This window comes from Anguilla anguilla, chromosome 12 (genome assembly GCF_013347855.1).
Source record: "Anguilla anguilla isolate fAngAng1 chromosome 12, fAngAng1.pri, whole genome shotgun sequence".
Lineage (NCBI taxonomy): Eukaryota > Metazoa > Chordata > Actinopteri > Anguilliformes > Anguillidae > Anguilla > Anguilla anguilla.
In genome coordinates, this window is record NC_049212.1 from 37914787 (window position 1) to 37933616 (window position 18830).

Consider the following 18830-nt stretch of genomic DNA (forward strand, 5'->3'; position numbering starts at 1 on the left):
GCACGAAAGGTGATACTTATGCGTTTATTTTATTTATTTTTTTATACAGTGACACTTTATATTAATATACATGTATGTACAGAACACCAAATTTACATCTTTAAATAATTTAACAATCCTTCAAAATCCAGACCCTTCATTACTTTGCAGTCTAGAGAGTAGTGTTGACAACAAAATTAAACCCTTAAATAAATCAGGTTGCATTTAAATAAAACTTTTAAAAAAAACGGAATAAATACACTTCTCAGGTGCAAACTGAAGTGATGTAAACCAGTACAACTGGTTCAGTTCCATCAGCAGCGACACAGCTAAAAGCAAGGGTGATGTAAGACCCAGATTTTCCAGCATCTCGGAACAAAATTCTGCGAAACGCACGACACGCACGCATACGCCAAGCGGAGGAAAGGCAAGAATTGTTCCAGAACACACACACCTGAAATGAAAATATGACGCAATTAAACTGTTTGAACTTTTCAAGCCACTTTTCTCCCTTTAAAAAGCAGAGACCATGCCCCCCTCTCACAATGACCATTCCTGCTCTTCTCCAGAAGGTGGAGCAGTAGTATATGCGTATTTAAAAAAAAAGGTTCACTGCATAACAGCATTTCCATTTGGTCAACCAACCAAAATGGATGCCTTACAGCCATGCTCACGTATTCAGAAAGGGTCCACTCTCAAACGCACAATACAAATTCTATTCCGAATAACAGCCTTTACAAGTCAGAAATGCGCTCGTTCCCGACCGTTAAAAATCAGTGAATCCTCCTAGGACTGCTCTTTATCTAAATGGCATACAGTATATCTCACACAGAATTAGGTCCACTTAGTCCATAATAATAAATCACTATTTTTTTTTTTTTTTTTTTAAATGCCCATGTGCTAAGCTTTCAGGAAATATGCTGCCAGCACCACGGTCAGGCGGCACCGACTCTGGTCGTGTTCAAGAATGGACCACGATTGGCTGCTCGGAGCTCAAAGTCTTTTACCAACTCACTGAAACATGAACATACAGAATTAGCACTCCTGACACAACAATGCCCTTCAGCTGAAGGCATTTTATCCCATCCTGCAGCTGAAAAAATGAGAGTTTAAGGCTCATGATAAAGACATGATTTTAAAAAATGCTCATCTGAATAGAACCAACACAAGTGGTGGTAAAATATGAATGTTTTTTTCAGAAGGTAATTAAAACATTAAAGCTAATACAGTAAAAAAAAAAAAAAAAAAAAAGACATTTATAAAAAAAATGTTTTTAAAAAACATACAACCACTTAATTATTGCCTTGTAAAATACGTGGAGCCACAAATCATCATCAATATCCTTAATAATGCCCCATCAGGCCAAAAAACACAGGAAAAGATGGTGCAATATTTCAATATTTTACAATGTACAGTACAAAAGAACAATTCAAAACATAAAAGGCAGTACCTTTTAAAGGCAACGCGTTGGGGAACTGGCCTAAGTGTACTGAGGGAGATGTGGGACGGTGATAGATGCTTTTGGGAAATAAACCTACAGTGAATTTGAGGCCGTACAGGTATTCTGATAAACTGGGGGGATGGTGACAGATACTTTTTGGGAATAAACCTACAGTGAATCCGAGGTCGTGCAGGTATTATGATAAACTGGGGGGACGGGGGGGTGGTGACAGATACTTTTGGGGAATAAACCTACAGTGAATCCGAGGCCGTGCAGGTATTATGATAAACTGGAGGGATGAGCAATGGCGATGGGGATAGATGCTTTTGGGGAATAAACCTACAGTGGATCCGAGGCTGTGCAGGTATGATGATAGAGACAGAGTACGCTGTGCCCTCCGGACCCCCAGCTCAGCACTAAGAAAAGGGTCTACCGCTCAAATCCCTACTGACGTAAACCTCAGATACAGCCCTGGCAGTGACGGAGGAAAACGTCCAGCCGTGAGTCTCTGTTTCCCCTATAGCTGTACCCTTTACCCGTGTCCTTCTACTGCGGCTTAAGTGCACACCTGGCTGGAGCTAACCGACCGTCTGGGCAAAACCAGGACAATGGCCGACGCCAGCGTTCGCGTAAAAAAAGCAGTGTTTTTGGGTCACGTCTCTGCGCCTGGGGGCCATCTCCCCTGAAGGGTTTTGCCATTTTGGAAGCACCGAGCTCACAACAGCAAATCCCCCCAACCCCCCCCCCCCCCCCCACCAGGAACCGTGAATAGTCCCACTGAGCCTAGTAGCAGACACCAGCTCACTGCCTCCAAATCCCAGCATGCATCGCTTCCCTGCAACTCTAAAAAGGAAAGGTCAATTTGCAGCTGCTTATGCAAAACTAAAGATAACTCTCACTCAGTTTCTCTGGCTGTCCAGTGCCTGGCCAACACCTAATCGTTTTTTGGAAGACAGGAAACAATTGTTTTGTTGTGCTAGGCTTGTTTTTTTTAGCTAAAAAGGTGTCCTAAATTTTGAAAACCATAATAAGAGCCATAGAATGGAGGCTGTGGATTGGTCAGGGAGATTTAAACTTGAGTAATCAAGCAGAGTATAGGTACTTATACACACTTACAGTATGCTACAAAACTCAACACCAGAAAATCCTTTACAAAAGCCTGCAGTGCGGACAAGAGAGAACACGTTCTCAAACAGTGTTTCCCTACTTTTTACATTCGTAGCTTTGAAATTCTTTGCATTTTCTGAAAATATGCTAAGATGCTAAGACATGACCGAAGAACCTGAAATTCTAACTGCTCTGGAATTCTGAATGTCTGGATTTTCAACAGGAAATATCTACACAGCAAGACGACGATATGGCAAGACGTGAATATAAAAAACACCAAGGTTTATCAGTCACACGGAAAAGAGCTTGACATTTGGGTATTCCCAGAAGCTCTCTACTCTATCTTTTAGATTTATATTTCAGCTTTCGTCATAAACAGCCACCCAGACTCTCTACAACATATCAGACGATGACTTTGTACATTCATATATACAAATTATCTAGTCTAACCTTTATCCGTTATATATTTTTTTTAATCTGAAGAGATAGGCTGTGATATGGGAGATGGGCCTGAAACTTCATCATTTGTTGTTTCCCTGTTAGAAACAAGGAATGAGAGAGCAGCGGCATCGTGTGTGTATCACACGCCCATCTCTTCTGCTTCTGAAGCAAATGTGTCTTTATTTGATAAATAGCTGCAACGAAAAACAGGAAGCGGGCATCGTGCATCCTCCCACCACTGTGAGTGAGCATCGGGCAGGGCGGGGCGGAGCGGGGCAGGGCGGGGCGGGGCGGGGCGGGGCGGGGCAGGGCGGGGCCAGGTCTGACAGGAAAATCTCACTATTACTCTTAAAGGCCGAATGGTGGAGGTGATGAGGAACACGCAGGGCATCGCTGTGGAGGAGGAGGGGGAGGAGGAGGGGGGGGGGGGGGGGGGCGGGGGAGGCGAAGGCGAGCGCTGCTCCTCCTCCTCAGGGCGATTCGGCCACGGACATCCTCTGCTTGAAGCTGCCCAGGAGCGTCTGGACGCCCTTCTTGACGCTGGAGCCCACGCGCCGGGCCACAGAGTCCGCCGGGGGGGTGGGCAGGCAGGAGCTGGAGCTGGGGGGCCTGGCGTCCAGACACTTCTGGTACCGCAGCTGCGAAAGCGCCACACCAGAGCAGGGACGGGTCACGCCACAGATAGTCTGTGCCGGTGGTAACCAACCCTGTTCCTGGAGACCAGCCATCCTGTAGGTTTCATTTCAACTCTTAACTTGGCACACCCAATTCCACTACATAGCAGCTCGACAACCTCTCTAGCTGTTGAATGAGGTGTGCTTTGTTAGGGTTGGAGTGAAAACCTACAGGACGGTAGATCTCCAAGAACAGGATTGGTTACCATGGGTCTATACGAACCAGATGGTCACCTTATTTCTAATATGGCACACTTGGTCTCCGCTACAAAATGGATGACATTACATTAGGATGACTCCTAAACAGTTTTGTTATGAATATTCATGAACAGGCATAGCCCAAAACAGACTACCCACAGCAAGCACAGCGAGAGACAGAACACTGGAACATCCTGCTACCATCCCAAAATAAGGAAGTAAAGAGAATGGAACACACCTTGGAGCAGACCATCTGGTTTGTGTAGAACATCTATGATCATATACGTGCGATCAAACACGTGAACCTGTAAGACTGCTGACCCACACCTGCCACACACGCATGCGCTCCACCCTGTGACCCTCTGACCCCTGACCCCGTGACCCCGTGACCCCTGACCCCTGACCCCGCGGCTCTCACCATGCAGGCGGCCTGCACCGCCTCCGACAGGCTGGCGGCGTTGGGCTCGCACCAGAACATGTGGCAGACGAAGTCGCCCGGGCCCTCGGCCATGATGAAGGCGAAGGTGTGCACGTCCTTCCCCACGCCCATGAAGGACAGGAAGCGCACGCGGCACTCCGACAGCACCTCCTCCGTCTGGGGGTGCAGCAGAATAGAGAGGGATAGAGAAAAAACATACATTAAGGCATTCAGCAGACGCTCTTATCCAGAGCGACTTACACTGTATCCAGTTATACAGCTGGATATATACTGACGCAATGCAGGTTAAGTACCTTGCTCAAGGGTACAACGACAGTGTCCTACTGGGGAATCGAACATGCAACCTTTAGGTTACAAGACAAACTCCTTAGCCATCATACTACACTGCCGGCCGTCAGTAATGTTTGTGTTTTATGAATCCGACTGATTCTATGTACAACCATCACTGAAATGCTGTCTACTGAAGGCCCTGGGACCAACACCGAGCCAGACAAACCAGGCCGCAGGTTCTGCCTGAAGAGACAGAGCAGGTCAGCTCCTCCTATGTAAAGGAGGAGCAGGTCCTAGCCCATTAACACCGTGCAAGGAAGGTACTGGTTTGAGTTCTCTAACGGTGTACAAAGATGACGCAGTTTCTGCTGCTCTGGCAGTGAGTAAAGGTGTAGGTGCTGGGACTCAGTCGTAACCCTAACCCTAACCCTAACCCTCAAAGTGAGCAGATGTAAGTTCTGGCTCTCTGACAGAGCGGTAAGTGTAACAGAGTGGTTCAGACGGTGTGTAATGGTGTAGGTGTAGCTCTCTGACAGAGCGGTAAGTGTAACAGAGTGGTTCTGACGGTGTGTAATGGTGTAGGTGTAGCTCTCTGACAGAGCGGTAAGTGTAACAGAGTGGTTCTGACGGTGTGTAATGGTGTAGGTGTAGCTCTCTGACAGAGCGGTAAGTGTAACAGAGTGGTTCTGACGGTGTGTAATGGTGTAGGTGTAGCTCTCCGACAGAGCGGTAAGTGTAACAGAGTGGTTCTGACGGTGTGTAATGGTGTAGGTGTAGCTCTCCGACAGAGCGGTAAGTGTAACAGAGTGGTTCTGACGGTGTGTAATGGTGTAGGTGTAGCTCTCTGACAGAGCGGTAAGTGTAACAGAGTGGTTCTGACGGTGTGTAATGGTGTAGGTGTAGCTCTCTGACAGAGCGGTAAGTGTAACAGAGTGGTTCTGACGGTGTGTAATGGTGTAGGTGTAGCTCTCTGACAGAGCGGTAAGTGTAACAGAGTGGTTCTGACGGTGTGTAATGGTGTAGGTGTAGCTCTCCGACAGAGCGGTAAGTGTAACAGAGTGGTTCTGACGGTGTGTAATGGTGTAAGTGTAGCTCTCTGACAGAGCGGTAAGTGTAACAGAGTGGTTCTGACGGTGTGTAATGGTGTAGGTGTAGCTCTCTGACAGCGGTAAGTGTAACAGAGTGGTTCTGACGGTGTGTAATGGTGTAGGTGTAGCTCTCTGACAGAGCGGTAAGTGTTACAGAGTGGTTCTGACGGTGTGTAATGGTGTAGGTGTAGCTCTCTGACAGAGCGGTAAGTGTAACAGTGATTCTGACGGTGTGTAATGGTGTAGGTGTAGCTCTCTGACAGAGCGGTAAGTGTAACAGAGTGGTTCTGACGGTGTGTAATGGTGTAGGTGTAGCTCTCTGACAGAGCGGTAAGTGTAACAGGGTGGTTCTGACGGTGTGTAATGGTGTAGGTGTAGCTCTCTGACAGAGGGGAAAGTGTAACAGGGTGGTTCTGACGGTGTGTAATGGTGTAGGTGTAGCTCTCTGACAGAGCGGTAAGTGTAACAGAGCGGTTCTGACGGTGTGTACTGGTGTAGGTGTAGCTCTCTGACAGAGCGGTAAGTGTAACAGAGCGGTTCTGACGGTGTGTAATGGTGTAGGTGTAGCTCTCTGACAGAGCGGTAAGTGTAACAGAGTGGTTCTGACGGTGTGTAATGGTGTAGGTGTAGCTCTCTGACAGAGCGGTAAGTGTAACAGGGTGGTTCTGACTGTAAAGGTGTATGCGTTGGGACTCAGTGTGTTTCTGACAGAGCGGTAAGTGTAACAGGGTGGTTCTGACTGTAAAGGTGTATGCGCTGGGACTCAAAGTGTGTTTCTGACAGAGCGGTAAGTGTAACAGGGTGGTTCTGACTGTAATGGTGTATGCGTTGGGACTCAGTGTGTTTCTGACAGAGCGGTAAGTGTAACAGGGTGGTTCTGACTGTAAAGGTGTATGCGCTGGGACTCAAAGTGTGTTTCTGACAGAGCGGTAAGTGTAACAGGGTGGTTCTGACTGTAAAGGTGTATGCGTTGGGACTCAGTGTGTTTCTGACAGAGCAGTAAGTGTAACAGAGTGGTTCTGACGGTGTGTAATGGTGTAGGTGTAGCTCTCTGACAGAGCGGTAAGTGTAACAGAGCGGTTCTGACGGTGTGTAATGGTGTAGGTGTAGCTCTCTGACAAAGCGGTAAGTGTAACAGAGTGGTTCTGACGGTGTGTAATGGTGTAGGTGTAGCTCTCTGACAGAGCGGTAAGTGTAACAGAGTGGTTCTGATGGTGTGTAATGGTGTAGGTGTAGCTCTCTGACAGAGCGGTAAGTGTAACAGGGTGGTTCTGACGGTGTGTAATGGTGTAGGTGTAGCTCTCTGACAGAGCGGAAAGTGTAACAGGGTGGTTCTGACGGTGTGTAATGGTGTAGGTGTAGCTCTCTGACAGAGCGGTAAGTGTAACAGAGCGGTTCTGACGGTGTGTAATGGTGTAAGTGTAGCTCTCTGACAGAGCAGTAAGTGTAACAGAGTGGTTCTGACGGTGTGTAATGGTGTAGGTGTAGCTCTCTGACAGAGCGGTAAGTGTAACAGAGCGGTTCTGACGGTGTGTAATGGTGTAGGTGTAGCTCTCTGACAGAGCGGTAAGAGTAACAGAGTGGTTCTGACGGTGTGTAATGGTGTAGGTGTAGCTCTCTGACAGAGCGGTAAGTGTAACAGAGTGGTTCTGACGGTGTGTAATGGTGTAGGTGTAGCTCTCTGACAGAGCGGTAAGTGTAACAGAGTGGTTCTGACGGTGTGTAATGGTGTAGGTGTAGCTCTCCGACAGAGCGGTAAGTGTAACAAAGTGGTTCTGACGGTGTGTAATGGTGTAAGTGTAGCTCTCTGACAGAGCGGTAAGTGTAACAGAGTGGTTCTGACGGTGTGTAATGGTGTAGGTGTAGCTCTCTGACAGCGGTAAGTGTAACAGAGTGGTTCTGACGGTGTGTAATGGTGTAGGTGTAGCTCTCTGACAGAGCGGTAAGTGTTACAGAGTGGTTCTGACGGTGTGTAATGGTGTAGGTGTAGCTCTCTGACAGAGCGGTAAGTGTAACAGTGATTCTGACGGTGTGTAATGGTGTAGGTGTAGCTCTCTGACAGAGCGGTAAGTGTAACAGAGTGGTTCTGACGGTGTGTAATGGTGTAGGTGTAGCTCTCTGACAGAGCGGTAAGTGCAACAGGGTGGTTCTGACGGTGTGTAATGGTGTAGGTGTAGCTCTCTGACAGAGGGGAAAGTGTAACAGGGTGGTTCTGACGGTGTGTAATGGTGTAGGTGTAGCTCTCTGACAGAGCGGTAAGTGTAACAGAGCGGTTCTGACGGTGTGTAATGGTGTAGGTGTAGCTCTCTGACAGAGCGGTAAGTGTAACAGAGCGGTTCTGACGGTGTGTAATGGTGTAGGTGTAGCTCTCTGACAGAGCGGTAAGTGTAACAGAGTGGTTCTGACGGTGTGTAATGGTGTAGGTGTAGCTCTCTGACAGAGCGGTAAGTGTAACAGGGTGGTTCTGACTGTAAAGGTGTATGCGTTGGGACTCAGTGTGTTTCTGACAGAGCGGTAAGTGTAACAGGGTGGTTCTGACTGTAAAGGTGTATGCGCTGGGACTCAAAGTGTGTTTCTGACAGAGCGGTAAGTGTAACAGGGTGGTTCTGACTGTAATGGTGTATGCGTTGGGACTCAGTGTGTTTCTGACAGAGCGGTAAGTGTAACAGGGTGGTTCTGACTGTAAAGGTGTATGCGTTGGGACTCAGTGTGTTTCTGACAGAGCGGTAAGTGTAACAGGGTGGTTCTGACTGTAAAGGTGTATGCGTTGGGACTCAGTGTGTTTCTGACAGAGCGGTAAGTGTAACAGGGTGGTTCTGACTGTAAAGGTGTATGCGCTGGGACTCAAAGTGTGTTTCTGACAGAGCGGTAAGTGTAACAGGGTGGTTCTGACTGTAAAGGTGTATGCGCTGGGACTCAAAGTGTGTTTCTGACAGAGCGGTAAGTGTAACAGGGTGGTTCTGACTGTAAAGGTGTATGCGCTGGGACTCAAAGTGTGTTTCTGACAGAGCGGTAAGTGTAACAGGGTGGTTCTGACTGTAAAGGTGTATGCGCTGGGACTCAAAGTGTGTTTCTGACAGAGCGGTAAGTGTAACAGGGTGGTTCTGACTGTAAAGGTGTATGCGTTGGGACTCAGTGTGTTTCTGACAGAGCGGTAAGTGTAACAGGGTGGTTCTGACTGTAAAGGTGTATGCGCTGGGACTCAAAGTGTGTTTCTGACAGAGCGGTAAGTGTAACAGGGTGGTTCTGACTGTAAAGGTGTATGCGTTGGGACTCAGTGTGTTTCTGACAGAGCGGTAAGTGTAACAGGGTGGTTCTGACTGTAAAGGTGTATGCGCTGGGACTCAAGTGTGTTTCTGACAGAGCGGTAAGTGTAACAGGGTGGTTCTGACTGTAAAGGTGTATGCGCTGGGACTCAAAGTGTGTTTCTGACAGAGCGGTAAGTGTAACAGGGTGGTTCTGACTGTAAAGGTGTATGCGCTGGGACTCAAAGTGTGTTTCTGACAGAGCGGTAAGTGTAACAGGGTGGTTCTGACTGTAAAGGTGTATGCGTTGGGACTCAGTGTGTTTCTGATAGAGCGGTAAGTGTAACAGGGTGGTTCTGACTGTAAAGGTGTATGCGCTGGGACTCAAAGTGTGTTTCTGACAGAGCGGTAAGTGTAACAGGGTGGTTCTGACTGTAAAGGTGTATGCGCTGGGACTCAAAGTGTGTTTCTGACAGAGCGGTAAGTGTAACAGGGTGGTTCTGACTGTAAAGGTGTATGCGCTGGGACTCAAAGTGTGTTTCTGACAGAGCGGTAAGTGTAACAGGGTGGTTCTGACTGTAAAGGTGTATGCGCTGGGACTCAAAGTGTGTTTCTGACAGAGCGGTAAGTGTAACAGGGTGGTTCTGACAGTAAAGGTGTATGCGCTGGGACTCAAAGTGTGATTCTGACAGAGCGGTAAGTGTAACAGGGTGGTTCTGACTGAAAAGGTGTATGCGTTGGGACTCAGTGTGTTTCTGACAGAGCGGTAAGTGTAACAGAGTGGTTCTGACGGTGTGTAATGGTGTAGGTGTAGCTCTCCGACAGAGCGGTAAGTGTAACAGAGTGGTTCTGACGGTGTGTAATGGTGTAGGTGTAGCTCTCCGACAGAGCGGAAAGTGTAACAGGGTGGTTCTGACGGTGTGTAATGGTGTAGGTGTAGCTCTCTGACAGAGCGGTAAGTGTAACAGAGCGGTTCTGACGGTGTGTAATGGTGTAAGTGTAGCTCTCTGACAGAGCAGTAAGTGTAACAGAGCGGTTCTGACGGTGTGTAATGGTGTAGGTGTAGCTCTCTGACAGAGCGGTAAGTGTAACAGAGCGGTTCTGACGGTGTGTAATGGTGTAGGTGTAGCTCTCTGACAGAGCGGTAAGTGTAACAGAGTGGTTCTGACGGTGTGTAATGGTGTAGGTGTAGCTCTCTGACAGAGCGGTAAGTGTAACAGGGTGGTTCTGACTGTAAAGGTGTATGCGTTGGGACTCAGTGTGTTTCTGACAGAGCGGTAAGTGTAACAGGGTGGTTCTGACTGTAAAGGTGTATGCGCTAGGACTCAAAGTGTGTTTCTGACAGAGCGGTAAGTGTAACAGGGTGGTTCTGACTGTAAAGGTGTATGCGTTGGGACTCAGTGTGTTTCTGACAGAGCGGTAAGTGTAACAGGGTGGTTCTGACTGTAAAGGTGTATGCGCTGGGACTCAAAGTGTGTTTCTGACAGAGCGGTAAGTGTAACAGGGTGGTTCTGACTGTAAAGGTGTATGCGTTGGGACTCAGTGTGTTTCTGACAGAGCGGTAAGTGTAACAGGGTGGTTCTGACTGTAAAGGTGTATGCGCTGGGACTCAAAGTGTGTTTCTGACAGAGCGGTAAGTGTAACAGGGTGGTTCTGACTGTAAAGGTGTATGCGTTGGGACTCAGTGTGTTTCTGACAGAGCGGTAAGTGTAACAGGGTGGTTCTGACTGTAAAGGTGTATGCGCTGGGACTCAAAGTGTGTTTCTGACAGAGCGGTAAGTGTAACAGGGTGGTTCTGACTGTAAAGGTGTATGCGCTGGGACTCAAAGTGTGTTTCTGACAGAGCGGTAAGTGTAACAGGGTGGTTCTGACTGTAAAGGTGTATGCGCTGGGACTCAAAGTGTGTTTCTGACAGAGCGGTAAGTGTAACAGGGTGGTTCTGACTGTAAAGGTGTATGCGCTGGGACTCAAAGTGTGTTTCTGACAGAGCGGTAAGTGTAACAGGGTGGTTCTGACTGTAAAGGTGTATGCGTTGGGACTCAGTGTGTTTCTGACAGAGCGGTAAGTGTAACAGGGTGGTTCTGACTGTAAAGGTGTATGCGCTGGGACTCAAAGTGTGTTTCTGACAGAGCGGTAAGTGTAACAGGGTGGTTCTGACTGTAAAGGTGTATGCGTTGGGACTCAAAGTGTGTTTCTGACAGAGCGGTAAGTGTAACAGGGTGGTTCTGACTGTAAAGGTGTATGCGCTGGGACTCAAAGTGTGTTTCTGACAGAGCGGTAAGTGTAACAGGGTGGTTCTGACTGTAAAGGTGTATGCGCTGGGACTCAAAGTGTGTTTCTGACAGAGCGGTAAGTGTAACAGGGTGGTTCTGACTGTAATGGTGTATGCGTTGGGACTCAGTGTGTTTCTGACAGAGCGGTAAGTGTAACAGGGTGGTTCTGACTGTAAAGGTGTATGCGCTGGGACTCAAAGTGTGTTTCTGACAGAGCGGTAAGTGTAACAGGGTGGTTCTGACTGTAAAGGTGTATGCGCTGGGACTCAAAGTGTGTTTCTGACAGAGCGGTAAGTGTAACAGGGTGGTTCTGACTGTAAAGGTGTATGCGTTGGGACTCAGTGTGTTTCTGACAGAGCGGTAAGTGTAACAGGGTGGTTCTGACTGTAAAGGTGTATGCGCTGGGACTCAAAGTGTGTTTCTGACAGAGCGGTAAGTGTAACAGGGTGGTTCTGACTGTAAAGGTGTATGCGCTGGGACTCAAAGTGTGTTTCTGACAGAGCGGTAAGTGTAACAGGGTGGTTCTGACTGTAAAGGTGTATGCGCTGGGACTCAAAGTGTGTTTCTGACAGAGCGGTAAGTGTAACAGGGTGGTTCTGACTGTAAAGGTGTATGCGCTGGGACTCAAAGTGTGTTTCTGACAGAGCGGTAAGTGTAACAGGGTGGTTCTGACTGTAAAGGTGTATGCGCTGGGACTCAAAGTGTGTTTCTGACAGAGCGGTAAGTGTAACAGTGTGGTTCTGACTGTAAAGGTGTATGCGTTGGGACTCAGTGTGTTTCTGACAGAGCGGTAAGTGTAACAGAGTGGTTCTGACGGTGTGTAATGGTGTAGGTGTAGCTCTCCGACAGAGCGGTAAGTGTAACAGAGTGGTTCTGACGGTGTGTAATGGTGTAGGTGTAGCTCTCTGACAGAGCGGTAAGTGTAACAGAGTGGTTCTGACGGTGTGTAATGGTGTAGGTGTAGCTCTCTGACAGCGGTAAGTGTAACAGAGTGGTTCTGACGGTGTGTAATGGTGTAGGTGTAGCTCTCTGACAGAGCGGTAAGTGTTACAGAGTGGTTCTGACGGTGTGTAATGGTGTAGGTGTAGCTCTCTGACAGAGCGGTAAGTGTAACAGTGATTCTGACGGTGTGTAATGGTGTAGGTGTAGCTCTCTGACAGAGCGGTAAGTGTAACAGAGTGGTTCTGACGGTGTGTAATGGTGTAGGTGTAGCTCTCTGACAGAGCGGTAAGTGTAACAGGGTGGTTCTGACGGTGTGTAATGGTGTAGGTGTAGCTCTCTGACAGAGCGGAAAGTGTAACAGGGTGGTTCTGACGGTGTGTAATGGTGTAGGTGTAGCTCTCTGACAGAGCGGTAAGTGTAACAGAGCGGTTCTGACGGTGTGAAATGGTGTAAGTGTAGCTCTCTGACAGAGCAGTAAGTGTAACAGAGCGGTTCTGACGGTGTGTAATGGTGTAGGTGTAGCTCTCTGACAGAGCGGTAAGTGTAACAGAGCAGTTCTGACGGTGTGTAATGGTGTAGGTGTAGCTCTCTGACAGAGCGGTAAGTGTAACAGGGTGGTTCTGACTGTAAAGGTGTATGCGTTGGGACTCAAAGTGTGTTTCTGACAGAGCGGTAAGTGTAACAGGGTGGTTCTGACTGTAAAGGTGTATGCGCTGGGACTCAAAGTGTGTTTCTGACAGAGCGGTAAGTGTAACAGGGTGGTTCTGACTGTAAAGGTGTATGCGTTGGGACTCAGTGTGTTTCTGACAGAGCGGTAAGTGTAACAGGGTGGTTCTGACTGTAAAGGTGTATGCGCTGGGACTCAAAGTGTGTTTCTGACAGAGCGGTAAGTGTAACAGGGTGGTTCTGACTGTAAAGGTGTATGCGTTGGGACTCAGTGTGTTTCTGACAGAGCGGTAAGTGTAACAGGCTGGTTCTGACTGTAAAGGTGTATGCGCTGGGACTCAAAGTGTGTTTCTGACAGAGCGGTAAGTGTAACAGGGTGGTTCTGACTGTAAAGGTGTATGCGCTGGGACTCAAAGTGTGTTTCTGACAGAGCGGTAAGTGTAACAGGGTGGTTCTGACTGTAAAGGTGTATGCGCTGGGACTCAAAGTGTGTTTCTGACAGAGCGGTAAGTGTAACAGGGTGGTTCTGACTGTAAAGGTGTATGCGCTGGGACTCAAAGTGTGTTTCTGACAGAGCGGTAAGTGTAACAGGGTGGTTCTGACTGTAAAGGTGTATGCGCTGGTACTCAAAGTGTGTTTCTGACAGAGCGGTAAGTGTAACAGGGTGGTTCTGACTGTAAAGGTGTATGCGCTGGGACTCAAAGTGTGTTTCTGACAGAGCGGTAAGTGTAACAGGGTGGTTCTGACTGTAAAGGTGTATGCGCTGGGACTCAAAGTGTGTTTCTGACAGAGCGGTAAGTGTAACAGGGTGGTTCTGACTGTAAAGGTGTATGCGCTGGGACTCAAAGTGTGTTTCTGACAGAGCGGTAAGTGTAACAGGGTGGTTCTGACTGTAAAGGTGTATGCGCTGGGACTCAAAGTGTGTTTCTGACAGAGCGGTAAGTGTAACAGGGTGGTTCTGACTGTAAAGGTGTATGCGCTGGGACTCAAAGTGTGTTTCTGACAGAGCGGTAAGTGTAACAGGGTGGTTCTGACTGTAAAGGTGTATGCGCTGGGACTCAAAGTGTGTTTCTGACAGAGCGGTAAGTGTAACAGGGTGGTTCTGACTGTAAAGGTGTATGCGCTGGGACTCAAAGTGTGTTTCTGACAGAGCGGTAAGTGTAACAGGGTGGTTCTGACTGTAAAGGTGTATGCGCTGGGACTCAAAGTGTGTTTCTGACAGAGCGGTAAGTGTAACAGGGTGGTTCTGACTGTAAAGGTGTATGCGCTGGGACTCAAAGTGTGTTTCTGACAGAGCGGTAAGTGTAACAGGGTGGTTCTGACTGTAAAGGTGTATGCGCTGGGACTCAAAGTGTGTTTCTGACAGAGCGGTAAGTGTAACAGGGTGGTTCTGACTGTAAAGGTGTATGCGCTGGGACTCAAAGTGTGTTTCTGACAGAGCGGTAAGTGTAACAGGGTGGTTCTGACTGTAAAGGTGTATGCGCTGGGACTCAAAGTGTGTTTCTGACAGAGCGGTAAGTGTAACAGGGTGGTTCTGACTGTAAAGGTGCATGCGCTGGGACTCAAAGTGTGTTTCTGACAGAGCGGTAAGTGTAACAGGGTGGTTCTGACTGTAAAGGTGTATGCGCTGGGACTCAAAGTGTGTTTCTGACAGAGCGGTAAGTGTAACAGGGTGGTTCTGACTGTAAAGGTGTATGCGCTGGGACTCAAAGTGTGTTTCTGACAGAGCGGTAAGTGTAACAGGGTGGTTCTGACTGTAAAGGTGTATGCACTGGGACTCAAAGTGTGTTTCTGACAGGGCGGTTTCTTCACCTCGGTGGTGAGGATGGTGAGGGTGGCCGAAGCCACGTTCACGGTGACCGGCGTCCACGCCTGCATCTCATTGGCTGTCAGGGCCGTCTCCAGGGCAACATTAACCGTGTCCATGCCTGAGAGACACGCACAAGTGGACAACAAGCGTCACAAAAAACAGCCACACACACACCAGGGTTAGGAGAAGACACGGCGAAGCAAGACCGCGGCTTCCTGCTTTCACTGCGGGGGGAAACGCGATTCACAAACAATCCACGGCAATGGGGGCCCGATTCCTTCACACTAATTAAAAAACACTCCCACAGCATTAGGAGTTCCCTAAATTAGACACGGTCTTTCATTAATTATTTACGCGGTTGGAAAACAGCATAAATGATTAAATTAACAAAGATCTACATCTCTCAGCGTGCTGCAAGTACAAACAAACAGAGCTACAAATGAGAAAAAGACAAATTAATAAAAAGGAAACACGACGACAGAGGAAACAAAAAGAGGTTTAACTGAAAGCAACCCGAGATAAAAGAAGTGCTCACGCAGCACTAGTCATATAGAATAACAGCTTCATTAGCCGCCCATAGCCCGTCAGCGAGGACACACAAGCGCTCCTTCACAAGGCCTTCCTTACCCACGGGTTTGGTCACCCGCACGTTGCCTAGGTAACGCACGTGGAAGCGCTGGACCAGTTCGTTCTTTGGCGCTGGGAACTCTGCGGAGAGAGGGAGAGAGGGATGGAGGGGGAGAGAGAGAGAGAGGGAGAGAGAGAGAGGGAGAGAGAGAGAGACAGAGGGAGACAGGGAGAGAGAGGGAGAGGGAGATGGAGAGACAGGGAGGGAGGGAGACGGGGGAGAGAAAGAGAGAGGGCAGAACCAGAGGAAGGAGAACAGTGAATTTCAAACGGCGCTATGCTGGAAAAAAAAACATCACGTGAGCTAATCTCATGAGCAACCTTTCAGCACTGTGTATTAATGAGCTCCTGTGTGCATCAGAGTTCGACACAGTGCAGGCGGTGCAGGGTTTGTACAGACAGGCTACCTTGCACAGGAATGTCCACCAGCTTGGAGGGGTCAATGTTAAGCCTGTTCAGGCAGGACTTGGACGTCTTCCTCTCTGTCATAATCTGCAAACATAACGTAGAACAGAAATTACGGGAATAATGGAAACTGTTTCGGTGCATCACGGTACGGAGTGCTCAAACACGTATGTCCCCATTAGGCACAACGAAATAACAGATTTTGAAGACGACGTACAGAAAATGATTACATGAGCCGAAGCTAATGAGGAATCCTTATCAACCGTTTCAACTTCCCAGACTCTTCTCGGGGAAGTTTAAATTAAAGGAAAGTTCGTTTATGTGGCAGAAACTAGGGCACTGCTCACTTAATATGCTAATGCAATGGACAATCATTCAATTATTTAATAAGAGACTTTACATTTACAATTAAATATACATTTTACAATTTACATCTCGGCTGAGATCAAGTGGAAAAAAATGAGGGAAGTTTTAGTTTTAGTGTCTCGGATTGGGTGATGTAACCACAAAATGGGTAATCACAAGACAAATTTAATTCTGTTTGAATAAAGAAACTTTAACAGCACAGCTAACAAGTACACTAATGCCTGTGTCAGCTGTGGTGTAGGGAGATATGAGAGCCAACTCAAAACTCACACACATTAACAAACGCCCGTATCAGTAAACACAGCTTCCTCCTACCCTTCCCTTTCCTGTGCAACCACACGCAGTCGACTCCATTTTGGCTCAATGCGGCCTTTTCCCAGCACCAGACCCAGCCCAGCAGCACAAGCGGAAGGGCTGGTTTGTTGCTGAGTTCAGCGACAGGTTTAAACACTGTGATGAATGTGTCCTGTCTGTATGTGACGGGACCGGGGGAGAGGGCCGCTGCGGCCAGGACGGGGGGGGCAGGGGGGTTTGGAGGGGGGGGAGGGGGGGCACCTTGGAGCAGATGTCGTGCATGCTGGTGGCGATGTTCTTGGCGGGCGAGTCGCAGCGGAAGACGTGGCACTTGAGCACGTGGGTCAGCTTGTCCCGCGCCACGTAGGCGAAGTCCCTGGAAGCAGGCAAAGGGGGGGGGGGGGAGGGTCTGAGGGGCTTCTGAAAAAAGGGGGATAGCAGGCTAACGGGGGAGGGGGTCTGAGGGGCTACCCCCCACCCCCTACCCCCCACCCCACCCCGCGCGCGAGACGAACGGCGGCCATGCAGACAGACAGTGGGGGTGGCCGATGGAGGTGGAGCGTAGCTGTCAATCACAGCTGTCAATCACAGCCCGCTACATGCAGCCTCTGTGTGTAGAGCTCCAATAGCCAGACAGGAGCTCTCTAACCCCTTCAGTATGCAGCTTAACTTAAAAAAACTCAGATCCAGATGACAGACATAATTACACGCTGGGATTAAATAGCGACAATCCTTCGGCAGCTGGAGCCCAATCAGCTCGTTTCATTTAAAAAAAAACCCCACAATTAACTAAAAAGGGAAAAGGGAGTTTTTACAGTGAGCAAGCGCCGACACAGCCAGAGAGCGACACGCGTGCCTCCCTGCTTTATGCGAGCGTGCTTCTTAAAGCGACACAAACCGCTCCCGATGACACCGCTGCGAAGGACTGCTCCTCTTCAGCACGAGAGGCGTGCAAACGCTGGCGTTCGTTTTCTTGGCAATCTATCATCTTTGCGATTTCGAAATCGACGGCCGATGCTCGGCGCGGGTTCTCCGAGCGATTCGCCGCGCCAAAACGATGTTTCGCCTTTTAAAGCGTACACAACAGTTTCTGCTCTTCCTTCGCCTCTTCCCAGTGTGCATCGCAAGGTCACTCTCGACATGTTCGTTAGATATTATAATTAGCGTGACGCTTGACGGTAGCTGTCTGACAAATCGGAGAACCGTTTTTTTTTCTCAGAGCAACAGAATGTTTAAAAAGCACTTTGTTTGAGTTCTGAAAACAAATTCAGCTATATACTCATTTTATTATTATCAAAATAAACCTAAGTTAGAACATACAGATATAACCACTTGGGATGCATTAAGAAAACGGGAGATTTTAAAAACACTAAACTAGGTCTTCTTCAACGGCCCTGAGATTTGTAATGAGAAAAATCATAACTGAGACATTTTTTTTTTTTTTTTATCATTTAAAAAAATGCACTTTGACAGACAATAACTTTCAGAGAGCGGGAAGCTGAATGGTGGCGCAGGGTCAGGGTGAGCGGCTGGCGATTATGGATCTCCGGAGCTCGAGAACGGCAACCCGCGAGGGTGGGAGAACGGCACGGAACATTCCGGAATGGGAGGGCTGGGGACAGACGCGGCCCGCCTGCTCCTCGACGCCCGACGTTCACCACGACAGCCACACGCACACAGATGGAGTGAGAGCGATGGAGGTCTGATGAGGACGTTCAGCGAGCACACGGGCGAGAGTACACTACCTCTCTCTGTGACGCGGTGCAGCAAGACAGAGGAGAGACGCAGGGTTTAAACAGAAACAGGAAACAGAAATAAACAAATACAAATCATAGGAGGATCCAGATATTCAAATAGGCTTCACGTTAAATTATAGCAGGACTGGAACATTCACATCATAAAAGATAAAAAAAAATTACTGAGCCATGCATAGTGTATAAATATTTATGCTTATATTCATAAACTGGTGCATGCATCCTAACGAAGGCTACCTACATAAATATATTTTGCTATAACTACCCACATAAATATCTGTTATGCTCATTTTGAGAAATGGCACTGGCCTGAATTCAGCACTGAGCAGAGAGAACAGTAAAATAATGCCCGTAGTTACAGTGCGTATCCTCCAGAGGGCAGTATGAGCTTTAGATAGAACGCGCGTGTGGCGGTCTCCCCGATAGGGGGTTTGTGTGGAATGCAGAGCCTCCAGAATGACTCATTATGACTCACAGAGCTCATTATGACTCACAGCGCTCTTTCTGGCGGTCAGAGTTCCACAGCACTTACACAGCCATGGAAAAAGCGCACAAGTGCGGCAGTGAGCCCGGGACCCCAGGCCAAGAGCGGAGCGCCACCATAAACACAGAGCCGCTGCCAGTGAAGAAAAGGCCGTCACAAATGCTAAAGCACACAAGGCCAAATTGGGATGAGAATAAACTGACGGGCACATTACAGAGCGTTCAGGTCACACAGCTGAGCGGTACGAGTGCTGGCCTACTGCCCCAGGGCTCTGGGGGGGGGGGGGGGGCGCTCTTCGGCCTGCTGCCCCAGGGCTCTAGGAGGTGG

General features: G+C 48.5%; 1 protein-coding gene and 1 long non-coding RNA gene across 5 annotated transcripts in view; both read right to left on the reverse strand.

Annotated features, from left to right (window-relative positions):
• Positions 1-867: 867 nt before the first annotated feature.
• On the reverse strand, positions 868-1755 carry LOC118208938. Its single transcript, XR_004761655.1, has 2 exons — positions 1672-1755; positions 868-1588 (listed from the first exon to the last, which is right to left on the reverse strand). It is a non-coding gene; the product is annotated as an uncharacterized LOC118208938 (long non-coding RNA).
• Positions 1756-3392: 1637 nt separating this feature from the next.
• Positions 3393-18830, reverse strand: part of LOC118208832 (amyloid-beta A4 precursor protein-binding family B member 1-like) — a 36539-nt gene continuing 21101 nt past the window's right edge. For 2 of the 4 annotated variants that reach the window (XM_035383750.1, XM_035383749.1), the window contains exons 8-14: positions 18011-18016; positions 16527-16641; positions 15608-15692; positions 15201-15281; positions 14576-14691; positions 4259-4435; positions 3393-3606 (exon numbers count right to left, since the gene is read on the reverse strand). In XM_035383750.1, coding sequence (XP_035239641.1) covers positions 3439-3606; positions 4259-4435; positions 14576-14691; positions 15201-15281; positions 15608-15692; positions 16527-16641; positions 18011-18016 — 748 coding nt within the window. In that variant the 3' untranslated portion in view covers positions 3393-3438. The remainder of the gene's footprint in view (positions 3607-4258; positions 4436-14575; positions 14692-15200; positions 15282-15607; positions 15693-16526; positions 16642-18010; positions 18017-18830) is intronic. The other 2 variants (XM_035383752.1, XM_035383751.1) reach the window with 1 other exon arrangement.